The 26485-nt window shown below is 37.2% G+C and overlaps 2 protein-coding genes across 5 annotated transcripts; one reads left to right on the top strand and one right to left on the bottom strand.

The window, feature by feature from the left end:
- polg (polymerase (DNA directed), gamma) lies at positions 1-10362 on the top strand. The gene is made up of 23 exons (XM_043228316.1): positions 1-147; positions 523-1136; positions 1227-1422; positions 2386-2553; positions 2646-2792; positions 3058-3137; positions 3230-3412; positions 3547-3695; positions 4401-4524; positions 4606-4830; positions 4907-5024; positions 5110-5184; positions 5643-5759; positions 5824-5984; positions 6086-6139; positions 6227-6344; positions 7429-7564; positions 7695-7941; positions 8177-8299; positions 8389-8566; positions 8708-8916; positions 8997-9157; positions 10230-10362. The coding sequence occupies exons 2-23, from the start codon at positions 568-570 to the stop codon at positions 10310-10312; spliced, it is 3621 nt and encodes a 1206-aa protein (XP_043084251.1). The 5' UTR covers positions 1-147; positions 523-567; the 3' UTR covers positions 10313-10362.
- fanci (FA complementation group I) lies at positions 10064-25756 on the bottom strand. Of its 4 annotated transcripts, XM_043228312.1 has the most exons (38): positions 25612-25756; positions 24978-25099; positions 24819-24891; positions 24603-24733; positions 24225-24378; positions 23914-23971; positions 23723-23764; positions 23528-23651; positions 23352-23437; positions 19697-19826; positions 19548-19628; positions 19217-19353; positions 18955-19135; positions 17194-17281; positions 16982-17112; positions 16826-16896; positions 16639-16753; positions 16425-16547; positions 16258-16326; positions 16070-16171; positions 15552-15734; positions 15113-15234; positions 14858-15019; positions 14263-14442; positions 14010-14176; positions 13845-13924; positions 13633-13749; positions 13509-13560; positions 13196-13323; positions 12528-12593; positions 12348-12444; positions 11990-12174; positions 11804-11860; positions 11177-11236; positions 11010-11087; positions 10807-10902; positions 10577-10690; positions 10064-10493 (listed from the first exon to the last, which is right to left on the bottom strand). In XM_043228312.1, the coding sequence occupies exons 2-38, from the start codon at positions 25077-25079 to the stop codon at positions 10437-10439; spliced, it is 3999 nt and encodes a 1332-aa protein (XP_043084247.1). In that variant the 5' UTR covers positions 25080-25099; positions 25612-25756; the 3' UTR covers positions 10064-10436. The 4 variants fall into 4 exon arrangements, with proteins under 4 accessions (XP_043084247.1, XP_043084246.1, XP_043084248.1 ...); XM_043228311.1 differs by having other exon boundaries at positions 10064-10690; XM_043228313.1 differs by lacking the exons at positions 23528-23651; positions 23723-23764; positions 23914-23971; ... (3 more) ...; positions 24978-25099; positions 25612-25756 and having other exon boundaries at positions 10064-10690; positions 19548-19596.
- Positions 25757-26485: the final 729 nt, after the last annotated feature.

Raw genomic sequence — 26485 nt, 5'->3', positions numbered from 1 at the left:
TAACGTGCATGTGCAGCGTGTACGGGTGTGTTTGTTTCTGCGTTCAGGGATAAAATGTTTTCTGAAATATAACGAAATCGATTTGCAAGTGCACTAGCATGTCCAGCAAAGCAGCGTCTTAAACTTTATGCAGCGATGGTTAATCAGGTATTTTTCATTATTTTTGCCAGTGTGATAGATACCAGCTGATGATTTCTCAGACTAAATAATATAAGAAATAGGCTTGACCAAAATATTTAAAATAATGCTTCTAATATAAATGACTTCACTAAATAAACCTAACTTCTCATAGTACGGCTATCTATGTCTTACTTTTAGCTCTGGTAATATTTCAAACATGTTTTATGGGAAATATCTTATATTAAAGCATCAAAATATTGTATATTTATTGGATAAACATTTATTTAGTATTCATAAATGCAAAAATAGCCTCTTAAAAGAAGTACCTTCTCAGTCTTGACATCTTTAGATGTGGTCTTTGATATGCATGTCTAACTTTTGTGTTTATTTTTCACTTACCAGGTCCTTCTAAGTATGTGATGGTTGTGTTTCATCCAAGGCTCTAATATGACGCTCCGTCTGATAGCATGTCACCGGTGGCAGTCTTTTATACGTCATGGAGACCGGGTAAGACGGTGCTCCACCTCTGTGAAACCCAAATCCCAGCAGGGCTCAGATCAGACCCGCACGAACCCCCTCAACATCCAGATGCTCTCCAGGAACCTGCAGGAGCAAATATTTCGGGGTCAGACGCAGGAGTGCACAGACGAGGACGTTGAGCGCAGCATAAGACACTTGCAGCAGCATAAACTGTGGGGGAAAGAAACAGCCCTGTTGCCCGACGTGGAACTGAAGCTACCTCAGATGTACGGCAATGACATCGACGAACACTTCAGTTTACTTGCCCAAAAGCAGAGCCTTCCTTACCTAGAAGCGGCCAGTCAGCTTCAGAGAGCAAGACTTCCCAGGATGCCCAAGGAATGGGCTTGGGAAGCGGGCTGGACTCGGTACGGGCCGGGCGGAGAGCGCCAAAGTGTCGGTTTCCCTGACGAGAAAGCTATCGTGTTTGATGTGGAAGTGTGTATGGAAGAAGGAGACTGTCCTACATTAGCTGTGGCGGTCTCCACAAATGCTTGGTGAGGTTCACCGATGATAACGGATATATATTCGCCGGGGATTTTTACCAGTGATTCAATACAAACTTTTTTTTTTATTTGGTGTTGCAGGTACTCATGGTGCAGTAAGAGGCTCATAGAGGACCGGTACACGTGGTCTAGTGACCTGATGCTCTCTGATCTCATCCCTCTGGAGACCCTAGCAAACTCCACCCAAGCGCGGGGCGGTGTATGGCAGGAGAGGCTTGTGGTTGGACACAATGTGAGCTTTGATCGGTCGCACATTAAAGAACAGTACTTATTGAAGGTGAGCTTTAAATATGCATTGGCTTGCTTTTTGTTGATTCTGAGGGTGTGACAGTATTAAAATTCTATATCATTTGGTCTAAAAAAAGTTAAATCTAAAGCGCTAATCATTTAAAAAGCAATTGTTGGTGAAAATTATATTTTGCCAAACTGGGATTAATGAAGTAAGAGGTTAATTAATAAGTTAATCAAATCAGTCATTTTAAAATAAAAACTAGCAAAATTAAACACTTTAAATATTTTATTTGATTACCTGCATTTTCTTTGACTGTTAACCAGCGTCTGAGAACTGTAAACGTGTCCTTGGGTTATTAAATGATTGAAATATCACCTTAATATCTCAGGAGATGCTTTAAAGAAAATATTTTCTGTAAAAGGACCTGCAAAAGGGTTCGGGAATCCCTGCAGTGTTATGAATGTAAAGTTAAAAATGTGAAAAGCAATTAAGTCTATCTGAAAGTATCAAAATTGCTAAAACTGAAATAGAACAATGTGAAAACGAAGCAAAAATGGAAATTATTAAAGTAAGTTTTGTGTAAATGAAGCTGAATTAGAGTAAAATAAACACATTGGAAGAAAATCTTAAACTTAAAAAATGTTGTCTTGGAAAATTAACTGAAATAGAATAAATGTAATTTAAAATTACTACTTGAATTTATAAAATAGAAGTATAAATAAAAAGCTAAATAGAAGCGTTTACAAAATAAAAACTATTGATAAAAGCACATAACTAATATCAAAACTGAAAATGTAAAAATAGGTGCTAATTTATAATGACATTGAATAATAATATTAAATAAAGGGATTTGTAAAATAAAATAGTGAGTTTAAAAATAAACTTTAAACATGCACAAATATCTAATATTAGCTGATACTAAACAATTACAATTAAACAGAAATCTCTAATATCGGCCAAAAACAATATGATACCCTATATATTGTGCTTTTGCTTTGGTCTGAGCAGGGCTCCAGAATGCGCTTCCTGGACACAATGAGTCTCCACATGGCGATCTCAGGTCTGACGGGATTCCAGCGCTCACTCTGGATGGCTAGCAAGTACGGCAAGAGGAAAGGGCTACAGGAAGTGAAGGAGCACATGAAGCGCCTCGGCCGAAGATCTGAGGGCCCAGTGGTTCGTACTAACCTCGTAACTTTTGTCAGCTCGGCCTTAACGGTTCACAATACTAGCAGCCGGTAACAAGGTGTGTGTATTTTCTCACGCAGATTGGCTCATGGGATTGGGTTGACATCAGCAGTATTAATAACCTTGCTGATGTTCATGCTCTTTACGTGGGAGGAGAACCGTTGAAGAAAGAGCCTAGGGATCTCTTCGTTAAGGGCAGCATGGCGGACATTAGGACAAATTTTCAGGTAAATGTGAAAAACTCAAAAAATAAGCATTTTCCTTGAAAATGTACTCCGCTTTTTCATCTGAACAGATTTGGAGAAATGTAGTAGTTGTGCGTTACTGTGACGTTTTTTTCAGCTGTTTATTCTGACGGCACCCATTCACTTCAAAGCATCCAATGCTGAGCAATTGATGTAATGCTAAATCCCTCCAGATTTGTTCTGATGTTATACATCTTCACAAATGAATGCAAGTACAAATGAAGGAAGTGTGCTTTTTCTCTGATAGGACCTGATGCAGTATTGTGCTCTTGATGTTTTGGCCACACATGAGGTCTTCATCCAACAGTTGCCTCTCTTTATGGAGCGGTATGTCACTTCCTTTACGTGAACCCAACACCAGCTCTACATTATGCCTTTTTGTTATTGAATGACCTGACTTATGTTTTTTTTTTCTCTAGGTGTCCTCACCCAGTGACACTTGCAGGTATGCTAGAAATGGGCATATGCTACCTTCCTGTCAATCAGAACTGGAAGCGATACTTGGAAGATGCCCAGACCACGTATGAAGAGCTGCAGAGAGAGATGAAAAAATCGTTGATGATTCTTGCTGACGATGCCTGCCAGTTATTAGAGGATGAGCGGTAAACATCCTCTATAGCTTGTCTTTTTTCATTATAACCAAATGGAGTCCCTGAAAAAAAAATGTACTTTTTGCTGGACTGTTAAACAGTAGGTTCCGCTTATTTTGTTGTTATTGGTATGGTCTGCTGTGCAGGTACAAAAATGATCCCTGGCTGTGGGACGTGGATTGGGATATTCAGGACTTCAAGCAAAAGAAAATACCGGTAAGCAAGAAGAAAGCCAAACTAGAGGCTGAAGCAATTGAAGCAGCAAAAGAAAATGTCCCTGAAGACTGGAACGAGGGTAGGTGTTTTTTTTTTTTTAATCAGTATGTTGATTTATGGTTGATTTACAGTGTTTTTTTTGTTCAGACAGTTAACATTTTAACATTAAGTACACTACTTTTTGGATTTTAAAAAATATATTTTTAAAAAGTCTCACCAAAGTTGCATTTATTTGATCAAAAATAGAGCAGAACAGTTATATTATTACAGTTTAAAATAAGTTTCTAGTCTAATATAATTCAAAGTGTAAATTATTCTTGTGATGGCAAAGCAGAATTATTACTTTAGTCCTTAATGTAGTGTCACATAATCTTCTAAAATCATTCTAATATATTGATTTTGATATTGAAAATTATATATATGATTAGAAGCATTAATGAAAAGTTAAATATTTTAGTGTCAAACATATTTTAATATTTTTGATATAAATATATTTTTTTCAATGCTTCTAATCATATATATTATTTTACCTGAATAATTTTTACGCATTTCTTAACTTTATCTTAACTGTGAACTGTACTGTTGATGGGAGAAAAAAAAATCAGTGTTTAGGATTCCTAAAGGTTTTAAAATTAACTATTAAAAAAATAATTTTAAACATATTGTTAATAAATTAACTTTATTGCTATTATTGAAATTACTTAAAGAAAATTACATTTTTGTTTTTTATTTTATTTATATTAGTTATTTGAAAGGATAAATAATTATTAACACTCTGTTCCAGACCCAGGTCCTCCTTCAGAAGAAGAGCAAGCTGGTCTACATCCCAGCAGAGAGCTATTACAGAAACTAAAAGAGACAGTCAGCTACCTGCCAAAAAGGAGACAGCACTTACCGGCCCACCCCAGGTAAGTACCACCCCCCTTTATCCCATTTAAGTAAAACGGCACGTTGCATAAGTGCACATTTTGTATGTTGTTTATGCTCAGCTGGTATCGTAAGCTGTGTGTGAAGATGTCTGAGGCTCCGGACTGGTCTCCTGGAGCCAGCCTCATCAGTCTGCAGATGAGGGTCACTCCTAAGCTGATGGGGCTCACATGGGACGGCTTTCCCCTGCATTACACTGACCAGTACGGCTGGGGTTACCTGGTACCAGGCCGCAGAGATAACCTGGACACATCAGAGGACAGTGAAGGACCTGTTTGTCCATACAGGTAAAATAAAGGAAAAAGTAATACAGTGTTCTTTAAGAAAAAAACTACAGCATCTTTTCTAAAACCTGGCTTCCAGGGCAATTGAGAGCATCTATAAGGAGTACTGTGAGCGCAAGGGAAAGGAACAGCCCGAGTATCTGGACAGTTCACCTTCTGATGACTTCATGTTGATGGACAGTGCCGTGTGGCAGACGGTTAGAGCTTTGTATGTTACTAAATGGCTTTTCTCCTAATGGGGTGGGCATTTTTATCCATGTCTATGTTTTTTCGCTTGTGTAGGTTGAAGAAGTGAGTCGACTGGAAGTGTGTGATGATGAAGTACTGAGTACAGCAGGCCCATCCAAGAGAATCAAGGTTAGGTCAAATAATAGATAATAATGTTGTATATATATGTGTGTGTGTGTGTGCGTGTATATATATGTATATACACACACATATACATATATATGTATGTATGTGTATATATATATTGTGTGTATATATATATTGTGTGTGTATATATATATATATATATATATATATATATATATATATATATATATATATATATTTATTGTGTGTGTGTGTGTATGTATATATATGTATATATATATATATATATTGTGTGTGTGTGTGTGTGTATATATATATATATATATATATATAATGTATATATATATTGTGTATATTGTGTGTATATATATATATATATATATATATATATATATATATATATATATTGATTACTTTGATTTAAAGTCTTATTTAAAAAATGAAAGGTCCTTAATGCTTTGCAAAACTATTTTAGTAAAATAGCTATATTTACTCATTAGAAAAAACTAAACGCATTAGTCAAAAATGGAAATGGTGAGTGTCCCTATCACAACGGAAATGGACCATACAATGAAGTCAACATCCCTGGATGCTGGTTCTTCAAACTGCCTCATAAGGTACACGTTTTTATCCTCATTTCAAGTTACAGTCACATGTGACTCAAAGAGTTTCAAATCACAGGACGGAAATGAGCACAATGTGGGTAGCCCGTTCTCGAAGGACTTCCTGTCCAAAATGGAGGACGGTACGCTTCAGGCAGGACGAGGAGGCACCAACGCCACAAGAGCGCTCGAGATCAACAAGATGATGTCATTCTGGAGAAACGCTCAAAAACGCATCAGGTTTGAGAGTCTCTTTTAAATATGCTAGTGTTTTGAATTTGTAGAGGGTGCTTAGAGAGGACATTTTAATCCAAAATCTCTCGTTTGGTCTGTCTTTGCAGCTCCCAAAAGGTGGTGTGGCTCCGTAAAGCAGAACTGCCGCGCACTGTCAGACGGTTTGTTAATGGTCTGCTCTATCGTGTCTCGTTCATTCGAGTGAAAACATCAGAAGTCGCCTGACCTTTTCTTTGCTCCTTCTTCAGACATGACGACTTTGACGAGGAAAGACAATACGGTGCTATTTTACCACAGGTCATCACAGCTGGAACCGTCACTCGCAGAGCCGTGGAGCCCACGTGGCTGACTGCGAGTAATGCTCGGGTATGACCACTACGTATTCATTCATTATCACCATAAATTTGGTATGTTTTATTATATACTATTTATTCTATATTATTAATGTTTTTTTAAATCTAGTTGTATAGTTCATCATCATGACTGATTTTGGTCTATATCATTCATGCCTTTGGAAGCACAAATTCGCCACATAAGAAAAAAGTTATGATTATGGTAAATCATAAATACTATGAGGTACTATGTTATAATTTTGAGACAGAATATCAAAATTATGACTTAACTTAAAAGCTCTTTTTTGACATAATTATGAGATGGTAGCTCATAATTTCTACTAATTATGTAGTAGTATCTTAATTTCTGCCTTTTTTAAAAAATATATTGTACCTCAATTTCTACTTTGTGGAATATTTGTAATTTAGCATCTCATAATTTATTTGTCATAACTTTTTATGTCAATTATTATAGAATTTTAACTTTTTTTAAATACAATTAGGACAATAATGAATCATGACTTGTGAAACTTTCAACCATTATCACAAAACATTTTTTTTTTCAGAATTATGTAGTATTTTAATTGCTGTTTTGTCAAATTTATCATGTGATCTCAATTTCTCCTTTGTGTCATGTTTATGACTATCTAATAATTTATAATTTGTCATAACTTCTTATCAGTTGTGATGTTGCATCTAATTTTTTTGTCACGATTATTACAGTATCTCATAATTTTCTAATTTAATTTTATGTCACATTTTCAGTGTTTGTCGTAATTGAACCTACACAAAGACCCGTGCCCCTAGTTACTGTTGTCATGCAACAAGCTGTGCCGCTCTCACTCCACCCATCATGCAGTAAAAAATACAATGTGGAGCATAGGATGCTAATGTGTGCATCTCCTCAGTTCAAGCAACACGTGAACCAATCATCTCTTCTTTACTAGTTACAGCACAAAATAAACCTGAATGAACATCAGAAGGTGTCTTGTTTGCAAAGGGTCAATTCAAATTTTTTATATCAGAATGGATTTACCAAAGCATGATTGCTGGGCTGCCATAATTGTGACATGAAAGTGGCACGTGTAATGTCTGAGGTGTTTTGTGTGCGTTTGCAGAAAGATCGTGTAGGCAGTGAGCTGAAGGCCATGGTTCAGGTGCCTCCTGGGTATCACCTGGTGGGAGCAGATGTGGACTCTCAAGAGCTGTGGATCGCTGCCGTTCTGGGCGAAGCACAGTTTGCTGGAATGCACGGTATTCCAGAAGCACTTCAATAATTTAGCTGACATTTTTATCCAATCCAAAGCGACTCGCAATGAGGAGCTCCAAATCCAGTTTTTTTTTTTAAGAGGAGCTAACTTCATTTTTAATTTCTGATTTCCAGGATGCACAGCGTTTGGATGGATGACGCTCCAGGGAAAGAAAAGTCAGGGCACGGATCTGCACAGCCGTACCGCAGATGCTGTGGGCATTAGCCGTGAACATGCTAAGGTCTTTAACTATGGCCGGATTTATGGGGCCGGTCAGCCGTTTGCTGAGAGATTGCTAATGCAGTTCAATCACAGGCTAAGCCAACAGGAAGCAGCTAGTAAAGCTCGACAGATGTACGCACTTACAAAAGGACTGCGAAGGTAGGCAAAATTATTTGACTCAATTGTTTAAATGTGCATATAATGATTAAATTGATTGATTACAATATAAAAAAAGTTCACAAAAATTAAAAAATATTCACATTAAATAATATATTAAAGTGCCCCTATTACGGACTTTTGACTTTCATGCAGTGCGTAAAACACCTCTATACGAATAAAAACAGCCTGCAAAGTGTTGTGATTTATTGTTTTGCTTTTAATAATTCATGTGCAGATATCAGCTCTCTGAGGAAGGGGAATGGTTGGTAACGAAGCTGAACCTGGATGTGGAAAGAGCCGAGGACGGCAGCATCTCACTCCAGGATTTGCGTAAAATCTCCAAAATGGCAGCTCAAAGGTCTTCTGACTACTCTGCAACACAAGCTGTTTCATGCTTATCTGTATTGGACGAATCTGCATGTAAAACTCGTATTCAATCCTTTGAAGTACCACCAGAGGGAGCAAGAGGAAGTGGAATCTCACGGGGCAGCGTGTGTGGGCAGGCGGTACAGAATCAGAGATGTTTAATAAGCTGGAAAGCATCGCCCACTCCGGGGAACCAGCCACTCCAGTGCTTGGCTGCAGGATTTCCAGAGCACTAGAACCTTCTGCTGTTCAGGATGAGGTGAGACAAGCACTGTAATACATTCATCATTTCAACAATCTTTACACTTCTGCAACTGATGTTTGTAACTGCATGAAACGCTGTACTGTTAGAGCTACAGGAAGGCTAAACTGACTTAATGAGACTCTTATTATGTTTTAGTTCATTACCAGCAGAGTAAACTGGGTGGTCCAGAGTTCAGCGGTGGACTATCTCCATCTAATGCTGGTGGCCATGCGGTGGCTGTTTGAAGAACACGAAATTGACGGGCGCTTCTGCATCAGCATTCACGATGAGGTGCGTTATCTGGTAACGAGCGAAGATCGTTTCAGAGCTGCGCTGGCCCTGCAGATCACCAACCTGCTCACCAGGTGAAGGCCAAACTTTGAGTCCTGTTGTTGTTGGCATTACTCTGTGAAGTCCGTGCTTGAATATTTTTGTCCGTTTTTAGGTGCATGTTCGCCTATAAACTGGGAATGATGGACTTGCCGCAGTCAGTGGCTTTTTTCAGTGCGGTGGACATCGATAAGTGCTTACGGAAGGAAGTGACCATGGACTGCGTGACTCCATCCAACCCCACAGGAGTGGAGCGGAGATACGGGCTAAAACAAGGTCGGACCTAACATTTATTGTCACTTCCAAGATGTAGATGATTTAGATTTTTAATCAGGTTTAAAGAAATGTAGCATTGTCAAAAAGATTCCATGATAAAAACATCACAGTAATCCACACCACTCCATCAATTAACGTCTTGTAAAGTGAAAAGCTGCATGTATTTAAGAAATACCTCTAGGTTTTTTCTTTTTAATATAAAGATTTTTTTGAGATATAAAGGTTACAGTACTATGCTATAGATATGTAAGATTAACCTTAAGAGTGAAAACCGTTCTAAACAAATACATTGGTGGATTTTGATGTGGGGGGACAACACAGGATACTTTTTCACTGAGGAACTGTTAACATGGATTTTTGCCTTCTTTTTTTTTTTTACAGGGTGTTTACTTGCACTAAGTGCAAATAGCACACTTTGTTGGCAGAGGCTATTTACACTTACTCCACCCACTAGTGTGTGATTGGGCTAGTTAGTTGACTGTTTTCACCTGTGTGTCAATCAAAAAGTTTAGTCTCGGGTTGGATTGAGAGGGCTTTTGTAAGGTGGCATCTATTTAATAATTTGAAGTAAAATTAAAAAAATACATTCAATTGTACAATGTATTAAAATAGAGGTGCAGACGATTACCAATAATTTAGCAAATCTTTTTCAACAGGGCAATAGCCTTTTTTTAGTCAGTTTATAGACTATCTAAACTCATCTACATCTTGAATGTCCTGAGAATAAATGTTAAGCTAATTTTCATTCTCTAGAGAATATACTGTGACTTTCGCCCAGAATTAGTTAAGAGAAACAATAACTGCTTGACATCAGAGCCAATCTGCAAATTTTGGAGACAAGCTGTTGTTCCAGCCTTTAAAATACAGCTTTAAAACCCTTTTCAATCCAAAGTAAAATAAATGGAGTCATGTTTATATATGTTTATTAAGATCATAGCAGCATTTTGTGAACATGAATTCATTATAAATTTAATTAATTGTAGTCTTTTGTTTAAACTAGAGTTACAAATGGATTCTTAATATCATCACTTTGTCACTGGGAACAAACCAGATCCTGTTTTTATACCAACAGGTGAGACGCTGGACATTTATCAGATTATAGAGATCACCAAAGGGTCATTGGCCAAAGGAAAACAGCAAGCTCCAAGGATATAATAACTGTGGCATAAAAAGAATGAACACAGGTGATGCAGTCTCACACAAATGGGCAACTCGGTGTTGAAATTAATGAACAGGGTAGTAAAAACAAAAGTGCAAAAGAAGGAATAGAAGCTGTTTTTCATTGCTTCCTCCTTTTTTTCTTTGGATTTTGCTCTGGAACTTGAGAATCTTCAGTCTAAAAAAAAATAAATAGACACCATTGAAGATGAAGAACCCCAACCTGCAGCACTGTATAAACAAGTTTAAACAGAGACACACCTGTTGGCTTTCATCCTGCTGATGTTCCTGTTCCTGCAGTGCAGCGTCTAATGTGGCAGCATTAATTCTGAAGTCTCTGGAAGTGCTCAGTTTCATGTACTGCATCAGATTGACCTGTTTGAAAACATTCATTCAGAGATATGCCTTCATTTTTCAAAGGTTTTGTAACACTTGTATATGCTGTGCATATAGGGAAAAAACTTAAGAGACTTGGAGCCTTCAAGAAATACCTTGGATTTCTTGGAGAGAAGAATGAGGAACTTCTCATACTGTTCAATGTTGAAAATGAGATTCGGGATGGCTTTAGTCTCACGAAGGACTTTGGCCTAAGAAATCAGACAGAAAACAGTTTAAACACTTCAAAGCCTAAATTGTTACCAAATAGTTTCATTAAATATATTTTTAATCTCAGGGAATTCTTAATAGTTCCTACTGAAGCTGCTGCTACCGCTTCATCATCTTTTTTCTTCTTCTTCAACTTTTCTGGACCTCCTGCTGTCAACTCTCCACTCTGTACAAATCAACATGATTTTGTGTCAAAGAGTGTGGTGCAGGTTGAATAACATTAAAAAAGAAAATGTATAATTTTCAGGTACACACCTGTACATACGTGATGAAACCGTAACACTGAGGAGTGAGATGAGACCCGGACAGCTTCACCTGGACACAAGAGAACTTATTTTAGTTAAAACAGTACAGACTTAAACATTTAAGTTCCATCTAAACCTATTTGGCAATTATGGCTGTTTAGACAAAAGAGTGGTGAACCTTTGCTAGTAAACGTTTAGTTTTTTTGCACAAATAAAAAGGCATTAATGTTGAATTGTATATCAAATCCTAGTAACAGTTTTTTGAGAAATGTTGCAGCTACACTACCTATTAAAAGTTTGGGGTCAGTAATGTTTTTTAATCAAATATATGGCGATGTAACTGCAGTTATTTCACAAAATATTGTGAAATAACTACACTAAGTGTTGCTTTCTATTTGAATTTATTTTAAAATGTAATTTATTCCAGTGATGACAAAACTGAACTGTCACCATCATTACTATAAGTTTTCATTGTCACATGATCCTTCAGAAATCATTTTGATATACTAATATGATGCTGAAGAAACATTTTTAGACTTACTAGAAATTCAGTAACCCACTGAAAATCAGATTCAGGATTTAACCACACTTTAACCACGTGTGTGGTTTAACCACACTAATTTTGAAAAAATCTTACCAGTTTCTCCAAACGTGCAGGTAGCTGGCCAGGTTGGGTCGCGCACAGCTGAATATACTGCAGAATAAAATATGTTTTTTTTAACAGCTTGCATTTTGTGTGCAGATCTGAAGAATCCCTAAACCACAACAGAGCAAACTGGCAAATATAAGTCACATTACTGTTATAAATCAGGAGGAGACTCACGTATTTGGTAAGTGTCGTCAGGATGCTGTAGGTTCGACTGAGCTCTCTCATTAGTGTGTCTGTGCAGGGTCCCTGGGGCAGGGCGGTCTGAACCAGCTCGTGCAGAGCTGTTAGCAGCGTGCCTAACTGAATAGTGACAGCCTTCTCAATCGGGTCCTGCTGGCCCAGTGGCTGCTGGGTGTTTCCTAATACAAACACAGGAAATTGCCACAATTCTCTTCATTCTAGATCTGGGATGTCCAGAGCAGGTCCTTGAAGACTACAGTCTTAAACACATCTGACCCAGCTAATTAGAAACTTCCAGGCAAGTGTGTTGGAGGTCTTTCAAGGGAAGAGATTGAGGTTTTTGGTGTGTTACCTGAAATTGTTCTGTCTGAGCTTATCTGGCTCTTCTTTTTGGCGATCAACCAGTCAACTTCATCCAACACCTTTCCAACTTGAGACAAGACTAGAAGCTGGAAATAAAGAGGCAGATGTGCTCTAATAACAGGTATGAAGATTTAAAAACATGTTTCTGAAGATTCTTCATTCTACTTACCGTGGTAGATGCAGCCGTTTTCATGCTGATGATGGCAAAATGAGACTGCTTCTCCACTTCTACATCCTGCTCAAAAACGGAGATTGATCAAGTGTGAGCACTAAGTAGCAAGGGTATATTTGTAGCAATAACCAACAATATATCAAACAGGTAAAAAATATTTTTCCTTGAATAATCATTAGGATAAAGATCATGTTCCTTGAAGATTTTTTTTTTTCTACCCTAAATATACCACAACTGAGGCGAGACCCTTGATCAAGGCACCAAACCTCCAACTGCTCCCCGGGCTGCTCAAAAGGTGTGCGTGTGTGCATTCATGTTGTGTGTACACTTCGGATGGGTTAAATGCAGAGCACAAATTCCAAGTATGGGTCAATATACCTGGGCACCTCACTAATATGCAGAGCTAAGTACTTTTGGACAGCTTTAAAGGCAATTATCTCATAATTTAGTTGTTTTTGTACCCTCAGATTGCAAATTTTGAAATATTTTTCTCTCAGCCAAATCTCATCCTATCCTAGCAAACCATACATATGCTGAATAAATAAGCTTTCCATTAATATATAAATTTAGCCTTATGACTAGTCTATGGTCGCATGTAAAGTACTTTCAGTTTTCAAAATAGGCTAATTTTTTTTCCTGCTTTGAGAAAAGTGATGTCACAGTACCTGATCGATGTCTCCCAGCTGGCTGTGTATGTCCTGGCACATCTCCCAGAGCAGAGACACTGGGCTCTTATAAAGCACATGCAGGTTGAACAGCAGGGACAGCAAGCCCTTAGTGAGTGAGATGTCCTCTGAAAGAGAGAAGCCAATGAAAGTATGGTTTGGATATAAATTTATGCAGCAGTGATTTTTTCATTTGCTTATCAATTTCCTAAAGACTGCACTATTTCCACAATGCTGCATTTCAATGGTTTGAAATCCTCTCAGCAGCTCCCAATAAATGTTTAATCTCTGTAACTGGACACGAATCACTTACCGAAGTTAGTTTCCTTACAAATTTTCACAGTCCAGGTGATCATTTGTGCAAACTGCATAAAAAAAGCAACATTGAAATTCCTGACAGCTAATACTGAAAAATCATGTGTGTTTTGAAAAACTACCTGCTGGGAGGAAGGATTGAGATGCCGTGAAAGTACGCTGAGGATGCTGACCAATAACTGAGCTTCTTTACTGTTGAACTCCTCCTCTCCCCCACTGAGCTGGTTCATCAGTGCTCGCTGTATATAAAAAAAAAAAAAAAAAAAAAAAAAAAAAAAACAATATTTGGCAGTGTATTTTAGACAGATGGACTGACTCAAAATGAAGCTGGTACCTGAAATTGACGAATGTAGAAAGCCGTTTGCTCTGTCAGATCAGACCCTTCACCTTCTGCTTCTCCTTCCCCTGAAACATCTTTAGGACAATTTCCTTTTTTAATTAAAACACCATAAACATATATAGGTATTATGTAGAAATGACGGCGTATTAAGTGGCTGACCGAGAGATGACAGGAAGTTACTCATGCGTGTCGGGTATCGCTGCAGCATGGTGGTGAAGACTCGTAGTAGTCCCTCCAGGCATAGTAAAGACACACTCTGGCCTTTCTCCTTCTTCCCAGCATCCTCCACGGTCGACGGCACATTGGTGTAGCGCCACATTAGCACACTACATGAAGGGAAAGGCATGCTTGAGGTTAATAAATGCAACCTTTTTTAGACGCTGAACCACCTCTCAGTAACACGAGCCTAGACCTGGTGATGTCACAGAGATGGCGGAAGGTTTTATCAGGGCTCTGTCCCTCCGGGCCGTCTGTGTGACCCGTTTCCTCCAGCTGCTGGATTTTCTGAAGTGACACACTCACAGAGTAGCGCAGGAAGTCTCCGCTGGAACGCAACACAGACAGACTCTCCTCGTGGCTCTGAGTGCTGTCTCTACAAAAATAAATACAATTTTATAATTAGACTTAGATTGCTAATTCATTGAATATTTTATTTTAAATTAACATCACTGGTCAAAAGTTTACACGTTTTTTTTAAACTAATGCTCACCAATGCTGCATTTAGTCAAAAATATAAACAAAAAAAGTTAATATTGCAATATATTACAATTTCAAATAACCAAGTAATTTTTTAAAATGTAATTTATTCCATGCAAAAACTAAATTTTCAGCAGCTATCACTTCAGTGTCACATACACACACACATATATATATATATATATATATATATATATATATATATATATATATATATAATAGATTTGTGTGTGTGTGTAAGTATATCTCAATAACCCCTAGACTTTAAACAGTAGCTTATAGGCTGATCTAGTTACACACTCAAACTGTACCTGAAAAGGGCAGTGAGCAGTGTGGAAACGAAGCCTAGAGACAGAAGGCTGCGAGGGGTTTTGCTGGATGTGGAGCGGCCTTTCCCTGTCCGTTCCTTTAGGATCTCTGACACCTTATGATACCGTTTGTACAGCTCCAGAACGTCCTCAAAATGGTTCTTACTGCTCAGCATGTGCAACAGAATTTGTTAATACATCTAACACATCATTGAAGATATACAAATAATCAGAAACAACAATTTCACAAACACACACTTGTAATTGGCAGTGATAAAGTTGTACTCCATGAGAACCTCATTCAGTCCCATCACCAGCACAGCATAGATGCTGTTCTTCACTCCAACACTGGAACTTGTTGAAAATTCAGCACACTTATCCTAAGACACATTCAATTTAGTATCGTTAGTCACGTAATAGAAAAATTACATATGTGATTCATTAATGCACACATTAAATTATACAGACACATCCAGATTATTTTCATAATGACCAGTGAAATCTACTAAGAGCAGCGTAAATTACCACCTGCTTTAAGACATGCCATTTCTGGCTGTTAAAGCATCACTGCGCATCTTTACTAAATCCTAACTACTTTTTTTTTTTTTTATAATGACAAAAGATAGCTTGTGCTGGCTGTTAGTAAATCTGACAGGTTTTCTGACATTTTTACTGCAAGTTGGGAACTGCAGCATACCAACTCAAAATCCTCCAGTTCGCTTTTAATCATGCGCTTCGTTATGCTTTCCAAAATAGTGTGTAGTTCACTTTGGACTCCTCCCTCCTCATCTTCATCATCATCATCATCGCTCACACTGCCACCTGACCGTATGTTCTGGTTCCATAGCAGGCAGTGAACCGTGCAGCACAGCAAGTGAGCCTGGAGAAACATATATTAGCTGAAAATATTTAGGTGTCCTTATCTACTTATGTACTTTTAAATTAATAATTTGGTACAATGTACTTATTGTGTTTGCACATGTTTCACATTGTACTGTTTTTAAAAATACCTTTATGTAATTACATCTGTAATTAATTCCCTAACCTTACCCGTATACCACATCAATAGCAGCAAAGGCGTTCTAGAATACAATATGAACAAAAAAAGTACATTGTACTTATTTTTTTCTATAAGTAGTTAAGGCCACCTAATATGAAATGTAAGCAAAACTTCAAGAGTATTATGTCAATATGATTGGGGCATCGAATCAGTACCAGAGGCTCCTGGATGAAGACCTGATCTCCATGTGCGCTAATGCATGACTCCAGCTTCAGAGGTGGAAGAAGATCTTGCTCTGGTTCAAAGTATCGCTTCAACTGGTAAACAAATAATAAATGGCTCCGTACCATCAGTTACTCAAAGCAGGAAGGCATGCAAGGTCAATGTAAGTTTAAATACGCACTTGTGACAGGAGGGTCTGTATGATGGAACTCGCCAGCTGAGAGTTACGTCGAAGGACATCGTGGAAACCCTTTAAAATCAAATGTATCAAATGCTCATTACAGAGCAGATGAATCACTGCATCAGCCGTATTGTTTCACTCCAGTAGGGGAAGTGAGAGGGACAGACCTCATAAAGCATGAGTCGGACGTCAGCCTGCTGGTTGAGGCAGCGGCGTAGACTGCTCAGGATCTCCAGACAGAAGGCTTCATTAGCAGCAGTGTTATAGCGCGAGTGGACGTCCGCCTGGACCTGAAGGAGTCAGAATCGGTCAATCACAATAACATAAGAGTATATAGTGAAAACTGCATTGAACGGATGTCTGCAGATGATAAATGTTCACCTGGCTAGATGTGATGGCCTGACTGGCCTGGCTGGAAGATAAACTCCCCAGAATACGAAAGTTCTTCAGTAGCAACAGGAAGCCTGCCACTGCTGACTTCCTGCCATCTAAATGACTTCAGAATAAGGATAAGAATTACTGGGACTTAGTCGTCACTTGACACAGCGTGGACCGTTTATTGTAATACCTGGAGAACATGGCCTTCCGGAGGACCAGGATGAGGGCATCCTTCATAGACATGCTCACTTTGAGCAGAGGCTGAGGAAATGTTAAACATATCATCACACACTTGATCACACATGACAGCAGCACATACTTAATATCACGTGGGTTAAGATGTTACCTGCACAGCTTTGAGGAGACCCTGAACAGTGCTGAGGGGCAAGTAAGAGAGCTGATCAAATGTTTCTGTGACCTTAGAGGAAGATTCCAAGAGGATCATGGGAGCAGACAACACAGTGCTGGAAAGAAGGCCTGTGGAAGTGATGTAGTTTAGAAGATCAGATTAAAACACAGAAATGAATGAAACTTCTATGAATAAACTTAGCTTCTTACCAATGAAATGGGTTACAGGTGAGGCCGTTTTTGTCACCAGGCGGTTCAAGACTTGTTCTAGAATTTCCCCTCTGATTGGTTCATGCATCTGCACAAAAAGAAAACAAGAGTTGTTTTCTTGTCACCAATTTGAAATATTTGGAGCAGGCTTTAAGTAATACTGTAGTGAATGACGGTTCACGGGAAATGTATACCTTTTTAACCACGTTATCACGTCACCGCCACTTTGGGAATTGCACCGTGCTGAGTTTGAGGTTTGTGTTTTTGGTGTTTAGTTCAGAGATGGCATATATCGTAGGTTTAATACATTCTTTGTGCAGCTGGTATTGGTCTGCTGGAGTCTGTGCGATTACCTAAGAAGGTTGGTTTCTGCAGTGACGCTGTTGTATTGACTTTTGATCAGGAAGATGATGACCGCATTTATTATTTTTGAGCACCGATAGTGTTGGACGCAGTTACGTACTGCCCAATGAGAGTGACGACTGCTCTTCTACTCGGGAGGTAATTTATTTTTGTGTTATTTGTTTATGTGTATGGAAGGTGTTTAATGTGGTGGCAGTTATGAGTAACGTGTGTTCTTCCTGTCCAGTGATCCTTTCAGGAGGACTGGACTGTTGAATATTTAAAATAATTCCTGTTACACTTGAATGTTTATAGTATATATTTTTATTTTTTTTCTATATTTTTTATATTTGCTGTGTTGCACATTTTATTTTTTTGTATGTTGTACATAATTCTCTTTATATCTGTCTTGTCTTGTTATCGTGTTGCACTGTAGAGTTTTTGTCACTAAAACAAATTCCTCGTATGTGCAAACATACCTGGCAATAAAGTGATTCTGATTCTGAAAAGCCCAGCTGAGGGTTTGCACTACAATTTATAACCCTATAGGCAATCATCAAGGTATGTATTTTTAATTACGTGTATTTTGGTTTCGCAGGGGGCAATCCTATTGAAACAGCCTAGCCTTGACATTGCTGTTTTTTTTTGCTTTGTTGGGATTTTTGTTGTGGAGGCACCTTCGTTGGTGGTTTTGTCTCCCGATTGGAGTTTTATTTGTGTTGAAGTAATTTTGTCTGTCTATTGTCATCTCATTATTACTGTTCTTGTTATTATTAGCGGTTGTTTCCGCTGTTAAATTTGGATTTAGTCTATCTGTTGGATTATTGTTTATCTGTTTGTGATTTATTGCCTTAGGAGAGTCCACTTTGATCTGTGTTTGGTGTGCTGTTGTTGTTTTCTTTCGTTTCAGGATTGGGGTGAGCGAGAGTGGACAGTAGAAGTGTGGAGAGTAGAAGCTCTCCTTGCCTTCAAAGTGCGGGGTGTAGGTTTGGTGTGTTGTGTAATGTCTCGTGTGTGTGTTTTTCATTCACAGGGGGCTGGGACAGTGTGGGCTGCTTGATGCTCGGTGCCTAGCCTGCCCACTTTTGGGACACCCCAGCCCGGCTAAAGCACTCTTCCACGTTAATTTCATTGATAATTTTTCTCTATTGTTGTGGCTCTGTGTCATCTGTCCTATTTTATTTCTTATCACGGTCTGGGTTTTACAATTTGAGAGTAATAAAATTTAATACTTTTGTAATCACGTCTCTGTTGGTGATTCAGGGAGTAAACAAGCTTGCATGCTTTTCCTAAACTTATTCATTTCCGGGTTTGTAGCCGGGGTGGCGTAGTCGCTACTTGCGATCATTTGATAACCTGAGTCACATATCACTGCCACAATACAATTGGAAGAACATTGGTTGACCACTTTAACTGTACCTTGAAGCTCTCCAGGAGAACTTGTCCACCAAGTCGACATGCTAGCTGGTTTGGCGTTTTAGTCGTGCTTGAAGTTGCTTCTGTGACTTTTCCAAATGCTCCAGCTTTAGGCCCAAAAGAATCCATAAGTATAAACCCCAGTTGCACCAGACCTTGAGTGACATGATCCCAGCCAAACACACTGCAAATAAACATTAAACAATTTAAACAAATGTACACAATAAATAAAAACAAACAAAGAAGCACTGCAGTTTAACCAGACCTGTTTTTGACGGTGTCTAAAATCATGTTAGAGATGCTGTTACACTGAGGTAAAAGTTCCTGCAGAAACTTAGAGCTGTCCTGAATCTGATCATCCTTGAAGTTCTTAGTGATGGCGCCCTTAAGGAACTCAAATACCTGAGCATTATGGGTAATTTATTAGTGGCACCAAGGTTTGAGACATTAAAACCAACTTTTTAGGCCATCATGGGCACATTTTAAAGAATTTGAGACACTCAATGTTTAAATGCATGCATGATACATAAAATACTGTTCCGATAGATAGCTTACTAGGTATTAAGAGGAATAATGGAATATAAACTGAAACGTACCTGTTCTTCGTACCGTTGAATGCGAGCCACAGAAAGCAGCAGAGCAATACTGAAGGGACACAATGGATCACTGTGGGCCATCTAAAAAAGTAGACAGACAGCTAGCACATAGATACTCGAAAAAAGTTTTCAAAAAGTCATATATTCACCTTAAGGTTTTTGAAAAATTCCCTGCCAAGCTCATGGTCAAGACGAATGGCAAAGACAATATGAAGAATGACGGTTCCTTCTACGTGGCGCAGCTGATCCTGTGGTATGGACTGCACCTCCAAATCACTTCTAATACAGATAAATAAATAAAAATAATCTAGGTCTTTTTATTTTACATACCAAGTCAAATGAAAAACTAATCAAACAAGTGTCCTGATTGAGCAGTGTGAATTGGGAACGATAGACATATCTGACCACAGTCCTATTTATATATCTATGGGCCTGGATAGAAAATCTAGATCTACAATATGGAGAATGAATTCAGATATCCTAAACAATCCCCAAATTAAACAAAATTTAGAAAATGAGATTAAAATCTATTTAGAGATAAATGATAATGAGGATGTAACACCATCAATACTTTGGGATGCGATGAAAGCAGTTCTAAGAGGTAAAATCATTGCATTGACATCTAATTTGAAGAAACTCAGAAGGCAGAAATTGCAAGATCTTGAAATTAAACTCAAAAGATTGCAGGAAGAACATAGGGCCACAATGAATCATAAGGTGAAGCAAGACATTAGAAAAATAGTTAAAGAAATAGATGAAATATATTCTAAAGAAATACAAAAGAAACTTCTGTTCTTTAAACAAAGTTATTATGAAGTAGGGGGGAAATCTTTAAAATTGCTATCATATAGATTAAGAAAACAACAAGCGGATAGAGCCATCAATAAAATTAGAAATACTCGGACAGGGGAGATATATTGTAAATTAGAGCAAATTCAAAAGAGTTTTGAGAAATTCTATAAAACTCTTTATTCACAACCTAAAAATAATAATGATTTACAAATAAACGCATTTCTAGATTCACTAGAATTACCCACGGTATCAGAGGAACAAAATAAATTATTATTAGCGGAAATTAGTATGGAAGAATTGAAAATAGCTGTAACAAGATTAAAGACAGGTAAATCCCCAGGAGCAGACGGCTATTCTGCGGAATGGTACAAAACGATGTTTGACCACTTGGCCCCGTCTTTATTAAAGGCATTAAATTGGGTAGTACAAAAAAGGGAAATCTTACCATCATGGAGGGAAGCAATAATTTCAGTTATACCAAAGGAGGGAAAAGATAGATTGGAATGTGGCAATTATCGACCAATTAGTGTTCTAAATGTTGACTACAAATTGTTTACCTCGATTTTAGCTAGGAGACTAGAAAAGATTCTTCCAGATCTCATTAATTTGGACCAAACAGGCTTCATCTGCCAAAGGCAAGCAACAGACAATATCAGAAGAACTCTGCATATACATAGTTTTATTTCAAATCATAAAGTGGAAGCTGCTTTTTTGAGTTTAGATGCAGAGAAAGCCTTCGACTCGGTGAGATGGGGTTTCCTATACAAAGTATTAGAAAAATTTGGATTTCATAAAAAAGTTATAGAAATAATTGAGACTCTATATGACAAACCATATGCAAGAATTAAAATCAATGGAAATGTATCTGACCCTTTTAATTTAGAGCGGGCACAAGACAAGGATGCCCCATCTCACCACTACTTTTTGCCTTGTTCATCGAACCTTTAAGCCAATGGATAAGACAAAACCATGCAATTAAAGGGATAGACATGGGCTTTGGAGAGCATAAATTAGCTCTCTTTGCGGATGATATACTGATTTATATGAGCCAACCTACAAGGTCACTGCCTATTTTATTCAACTTTCTTAAGGGGTACGAAGCAATATCTGGTTATAAACGTAATGTCACAAAAACTCAAGTTTTAAAATTTAATTATAACCCACCTAGGCAAATTAAAGAGGAATTTGATCTAAAATGGGACACAAAGTCAATTAAGTATTTAGGAGTAAATATACCGGTGATCTTTCTAAATTGTTTGATTTAAATTACAATCCCCTTCTTAAAAAAATAAAATCAGATCTACTCCGTTGGAACCTTATTCCACTCTACGGTTTAAGTTCAAGAGTTGATTCTGTACGGATGATAATTTTACCAAAACTTTTATATTTATTTCAAACGCTCCCAATAGAAGTACCAAATCAGAAGTTTATGGAATGGCATAAACTAATATCTAGATTTCTTTGGCAGGGTAAAAAACCAAGAGTAAGGTTTAAAACATTACAATTAAGTAAGGAAACTGGTGGGCTAGGTCTCCCATGCCTTCAAAAGTACTATTTTGCCGCTCAGTTAAGGCCACTTGTCTGTTGGTGTAGCCCAACATACTCAGCTAAATGGATTGAAATAGAAAAAGGGTTGATTGAAGAGTTTCCATTACCAGCTCTGGTTGTGGATAACAAATTAAGAACTAGAATTACTACGGAAACAAACCCATGGATTAATTTACCATTTAAAATCTGGCATCAAATTAAAAAAATGGGCAATTTGGAGGATGCAATGAGAATATTAAGATGGTGTGCATATGATACTGATTTTATTCCGAATAGAATAGATGACCGTTTCAGAACATGGGTTAAGCTAGGTATTACAAATTATTATGTATTTTTAACAAGGGTAAAATCCAAAGCTTTGAATCACTAAAGGAAAAGTATGGTCTTAACCAAAGTGATTTCTACAGATACCTTCAAGTAAGACATTATATTGAATGTAATATTAAATCAGAAATATTGAAGGCAGCAGAGACAGGAATAATAAAGGTGATCTTGTCAGTGTCTAAAGCTCATTCATGCAATAAGATTATTTCTAAATTATATAATGGATTCCTGCAAATTTTAGATGAGAACACATTATATGTCAGAGACAAATGGAAAACAGAAGGAAACCTGAATATTTCAGAGGATAACTGGCGGAAAATTTGTAAATCACAATGGGAATCTACAAGTTCAGCAACATGGAGAGAATTCGGTTGGAAGAATGTTATTCGTTTTTTTATTACACCTATCCAGAAACTTCATAGAGGAGATAGTACTGATTGTTGGAGACTATGTGGGGAGAGGCGAGCTAGCCACTATCATATTTTTTGGGCATGTCAAAAACTAACCCCTTATTGGCAAGAGATTAAAAACAATTTAGAAGCGGTTTTTGAAATAGAGATAGATTTTAATTGTGAATCTTTGTATTTTGGTAATATTACTTTAAAAGGGGGAACCAATAAGGATAAAAAGCTGTTGTTAATTCTGTTGGCAGCCAGTAAAAAAGGAATTACTAGAAAATGGTTAAAACCAGAACCACCTACAGTGGTAGAATGGATTGATATAGTGCATAATATATATGTCATGGAAAAATTATCGTTCTCAATAAAAACTCAAACAGAATTTTTTTTTTCAGATTTGGTGCAAATGGATGGACTACATTAATCCAATACGCCCAGACTTTTCGTAATTGTAATTGAACTTTGCTTTTTTAACAAATTACCTGAATAAGCCACACACTAGAGCTCCCCATGTTCTGTTGTATATAGTTAAGTGGAAAATACATCACATTTGCAATATTTGAGAAATTATTATATTTTTATTTCTAAGGTCCAGGGGCATACTCTGTATCTGTATTTCAAACTATTATTTTTACGTCAGTGAAATTGTATGTCTGTTGAATTGTCTTTGAATCTGTATGTATTTTCTATCTGAAAAGAAAAATAAAAAATTATAAAAAAAACAAACAAGTGTCCTACTCACTCTCCATTTCTCTGCTCCTCTTTCTGAAGTTGGTCTTGCTTTTTGAAGTAACTGATGATTCCCTCTAGAACCAATTTCTTACAGCCCTGTTGATTAAAAAAAACAAAACAATCTGACAATATAAACACACTGTGCACCTTAAAAGTACTTTTAAAGCATATGAGCTTTAAACTGACCTTGGCAGACAGCAGCAGTAGCTGATAGACGAGAGGTGGAATCTCTTGTAGATCCAACTTCAGAAACATCCGCAAAATCTTCTCAATCAAAAACTGAAGCTCCTCAGCAGATAATGGAACATCCCTAACACAAAATATGCTGTTTTCTTCATATCCATGTTAAAAGTGGATAATTAACCAGTAAATATGTCATACCTGAACATGGTCGTAAGGTGTATTACACACTGTGGATCCCATCTGCATGAATTAGAGATATGTTATTTCAAGACAGAAGACTGACTGCCTTTTGTCTTCTGAACTAGTTTTACTTGGACAGCAATGTCACATTTCCTTATGGATTAATAATTGAAAACCAATATTAAAATCTTTTATAACTGAGATTTTACCTGCTAGAGCAAAGACTGTTGATCAGCTGTTTCTTGTATTCATCTCCACTTAGCTCACCTGAAGTAAACAAGTAAACTTGTATGCATACTACTATATAATAAAATAAAAATCTAGTCAACTAAGTGGATGCTGCACTCTGTGGTGGTTGAGGAAAGATCCCCTGCACATGATTGTGAAGTGCTTTAGGTGTACAGCAATATATAAGTGTCTTCTTTAAATTCTTTCATTCATTCACTCATTCAACTCTTCAACCTCACAGGAAATCAGAAATAGTCTAAAAAGTTATTTGAGTTAACAAATAGTAACTTACCTTTCCCATATGCCAATGTTTCTGTAGCAGCAAGAGCTGTCAGAATTGTAGGGAAAAGTTCCAGCGATCTCCCACTGTTCATCTCACCTACTTTGATGGCATCCACATATAGAGACGCTAACGTGGCTAATACGTGACCAGGCAAACTGTGCGTCTATGGCACAGAAGAAAACCACATTACAAAATTACTTTATTAATAACCAGTTCAGCCCCACCAAAATAGGATCATTATCTACAAATAACAACAGCAATAAACACTTTGGTGGTTCAGTCCTCCAGATCACCCTGTGTGGGATTTAAATCTTCAACCTATTGGTTTCCAGCCGAGATAACCAGTCCATTGATATTAATTGGTGTACGTTATGGTAAGTAGCTCACCTCTAACATCAGAAGCCCAATGATATCGGATGCCACGTCCGTCTGAAGATCCCCAGATTCACACAGTGGAATACAGTGCTTGTACAAAAGCAGTCTGCGGTTAGCACCATGTGAAACACTTACCGGTGAACCTAACATCGCAAACACAGCAACGCAGTTTTTAAAGATTTTTAGTTTTAAATGCAATAGAAAGAAACTGAATTAACACACTGTTACCTTTAAATATAGCTTTGATCAGGATGCCCATGTCCTTCCCTTTCAGAGCAGTATTAGTAAGCATGGTTGTGAGCTTTAGAAGGACATAAAGGCACATAGTGTGAAAGTGTTTGCATTAACTGCAGACTCACTATATTAATACACACATTATATACAAACCTGATCATCAGTCAGCAAAGTGAGATGCTTTTGTAGCTCATCTACACCATCACTGTTCGATAATGATAGGATTTTATCCACCAAGACCTTCATATTAGACATCTATGTAACGTTACACAGACCTGTGAATATACATATTTAGCAAGATATGAGGAGCTCGCAACGGCATGAAATAAGAATCAGTCTTTTTTTGTTTTATATTGCTTTTTGCAGCTTGAATTTAGCTCTTTTTTTTTTTTAACTGTATTTCTGCGAACATGATTCAGAAACTTCCATTTTCGTGTTCCACTGCAAAATAATAGCTTATAGGTACAGAACCACATGAGGACCAATATACAAATATTATAAGTTAACCTTTTATGTGAAAACAGAGTCAAAGAACCGTCTCTTATGAAGCAACACATGAACTTATTAAATATACATACGTTTACTATTAACGCAATTACTAAAAGTGAAATGTTAAAATATTGTGTAACAGAACAATTTCCTAAAATATTAACATTTACTTATCTATTAATATATATATATTCATACTGAGACAAACAAACCAGAACAACAGTAGCAACAATTCTCATATTCGACACGTGTCATATAAGCGTTGAATGTGTCCGCCTTCATAAGAACAAACACTCGCCTGTTTAGTGAATTTTACGCTGGATTTGTTTATAAACGTTCTTTTTCAGAAAAACTGTATCTTAAAATCTCTTTTCTTGATCCCGAAACCCTTTTGCAGTCGGTGACGTTAACTCGTTAGCTTGTTTCATAACAACCAAAACTCCCGCCATTGTACCCACGAAACGCTTCCTATAACGTCATGTCGCGTCTGTACATTTGATTGGCCAGTGTGAGCGGCGTTAGCTGTCCAGTCTCTTTTTTTTCTTTACTTATTTTTACTCTTTACTGTTTGTTTAATACTAATATCATTCTATTATTTCATTGTTAACGTCAATCAGTAGCGTTAGGTAAAAAAATCCCAGCCATGCCTTTTCTTAGGGTACACGTGATAACTTTAACTTTTCTCAACGCTTGATAAGAAACACCAATCACAATCGTTTACGATTACATTATTGAGTTTTGTAAAATCGAGTTTTTTTTTATTTTATTTTTAATTTTTTTTATACAAATAAATAATAAAAAATTCAAATAGAAGAAGCAATTTAAGCAGTCAGAACTACGCTTTCAAGCAGACCAGTGTAACTGTATGAATTCAGGGGTTTTTGCATTTCTGCCTACATAGGGAACGTTTTAGGAGATCAAAAGAAATATTAAATTATTTGTCGCTGAATGTCAGTTATGAGAGCAGTTATGTGATGTGACAATAATTATATTGTACTGTTGCAATATTTACTTAATTTGTTTAAATTACACTTTAAATACTCAACCATTGACCGGAGCATGATTTAGTATTGTATGGGATATAGTATAATATTATATACACAAGGTTTACATTCTTGAACTTGAAAAGCCTTCCCATTAAACTTGAGAGTTAAAACTAGACACATAGTGTG

The sequence above is a fragment of the Puntigrus tetrazona genome, chromosome 25, assembly GCF_018831695.1.
Source record: "Puntigrus tetrazona isolate hp1 chromosome 25, ASM1883169v1, whole genome shotgun sequence".
Lineage (NCBI taxonomy): Eukaryota > Metazoa > Chordata > Actinopteri > Cypriniformes > Cyprinidae > Puntigrus > Puntigrus tetrazona.
This window is presented reverse-complemented; position numbering and strand designations above follow the sequence as displayed.

Excerpts from the sequence above, each read along its gene's own strand:
- fanci (XM_043228311.1), bottom strand. The coding sequence starts at position 25,079 with ATGTCTAATATGAAGGTCTTGGTGGATAAAATCCTATCATTATCGAAC. Across the intron at positions 17,113-17,193 it reads ACCTGTAACCCATTTCATTG|GCCTTCTTTCCAGCACTGTG; the intron begins GTAAGAAGCTAA and ends TCACTTCCACAG. Across the intron at positions 15,235-15,551 it reads AACTGGAGGATTTTGAGTTG|GATAAGTGTGCTGAATTTTC; the intron begins GTATGCTGCAGT and ends AATGTGTCTTAG.
- polg (XM_043228316.1), top strand. The coding sequence starts at position 568 with ATGACGCTCCGTCTGATAGCATGTCACCGGTGGCAGTCTTTTATACGT. Across the intron at positions 4,525-4,605 it reads CACTTACCGGCCCACCCCAG|CTGGTATCGTAAGCTGTGTG; the intron begins GTAAGTACCACC and ends GTTTATGCTCAG. Across the intron at positions 6,345-7,428 it reads TGACTGCGAGTAATGCTCGG|AAAGATCGTGTAGGCAGTGA; the intron begins GTATGACCACTA and ends GTGCGTTTGCAG.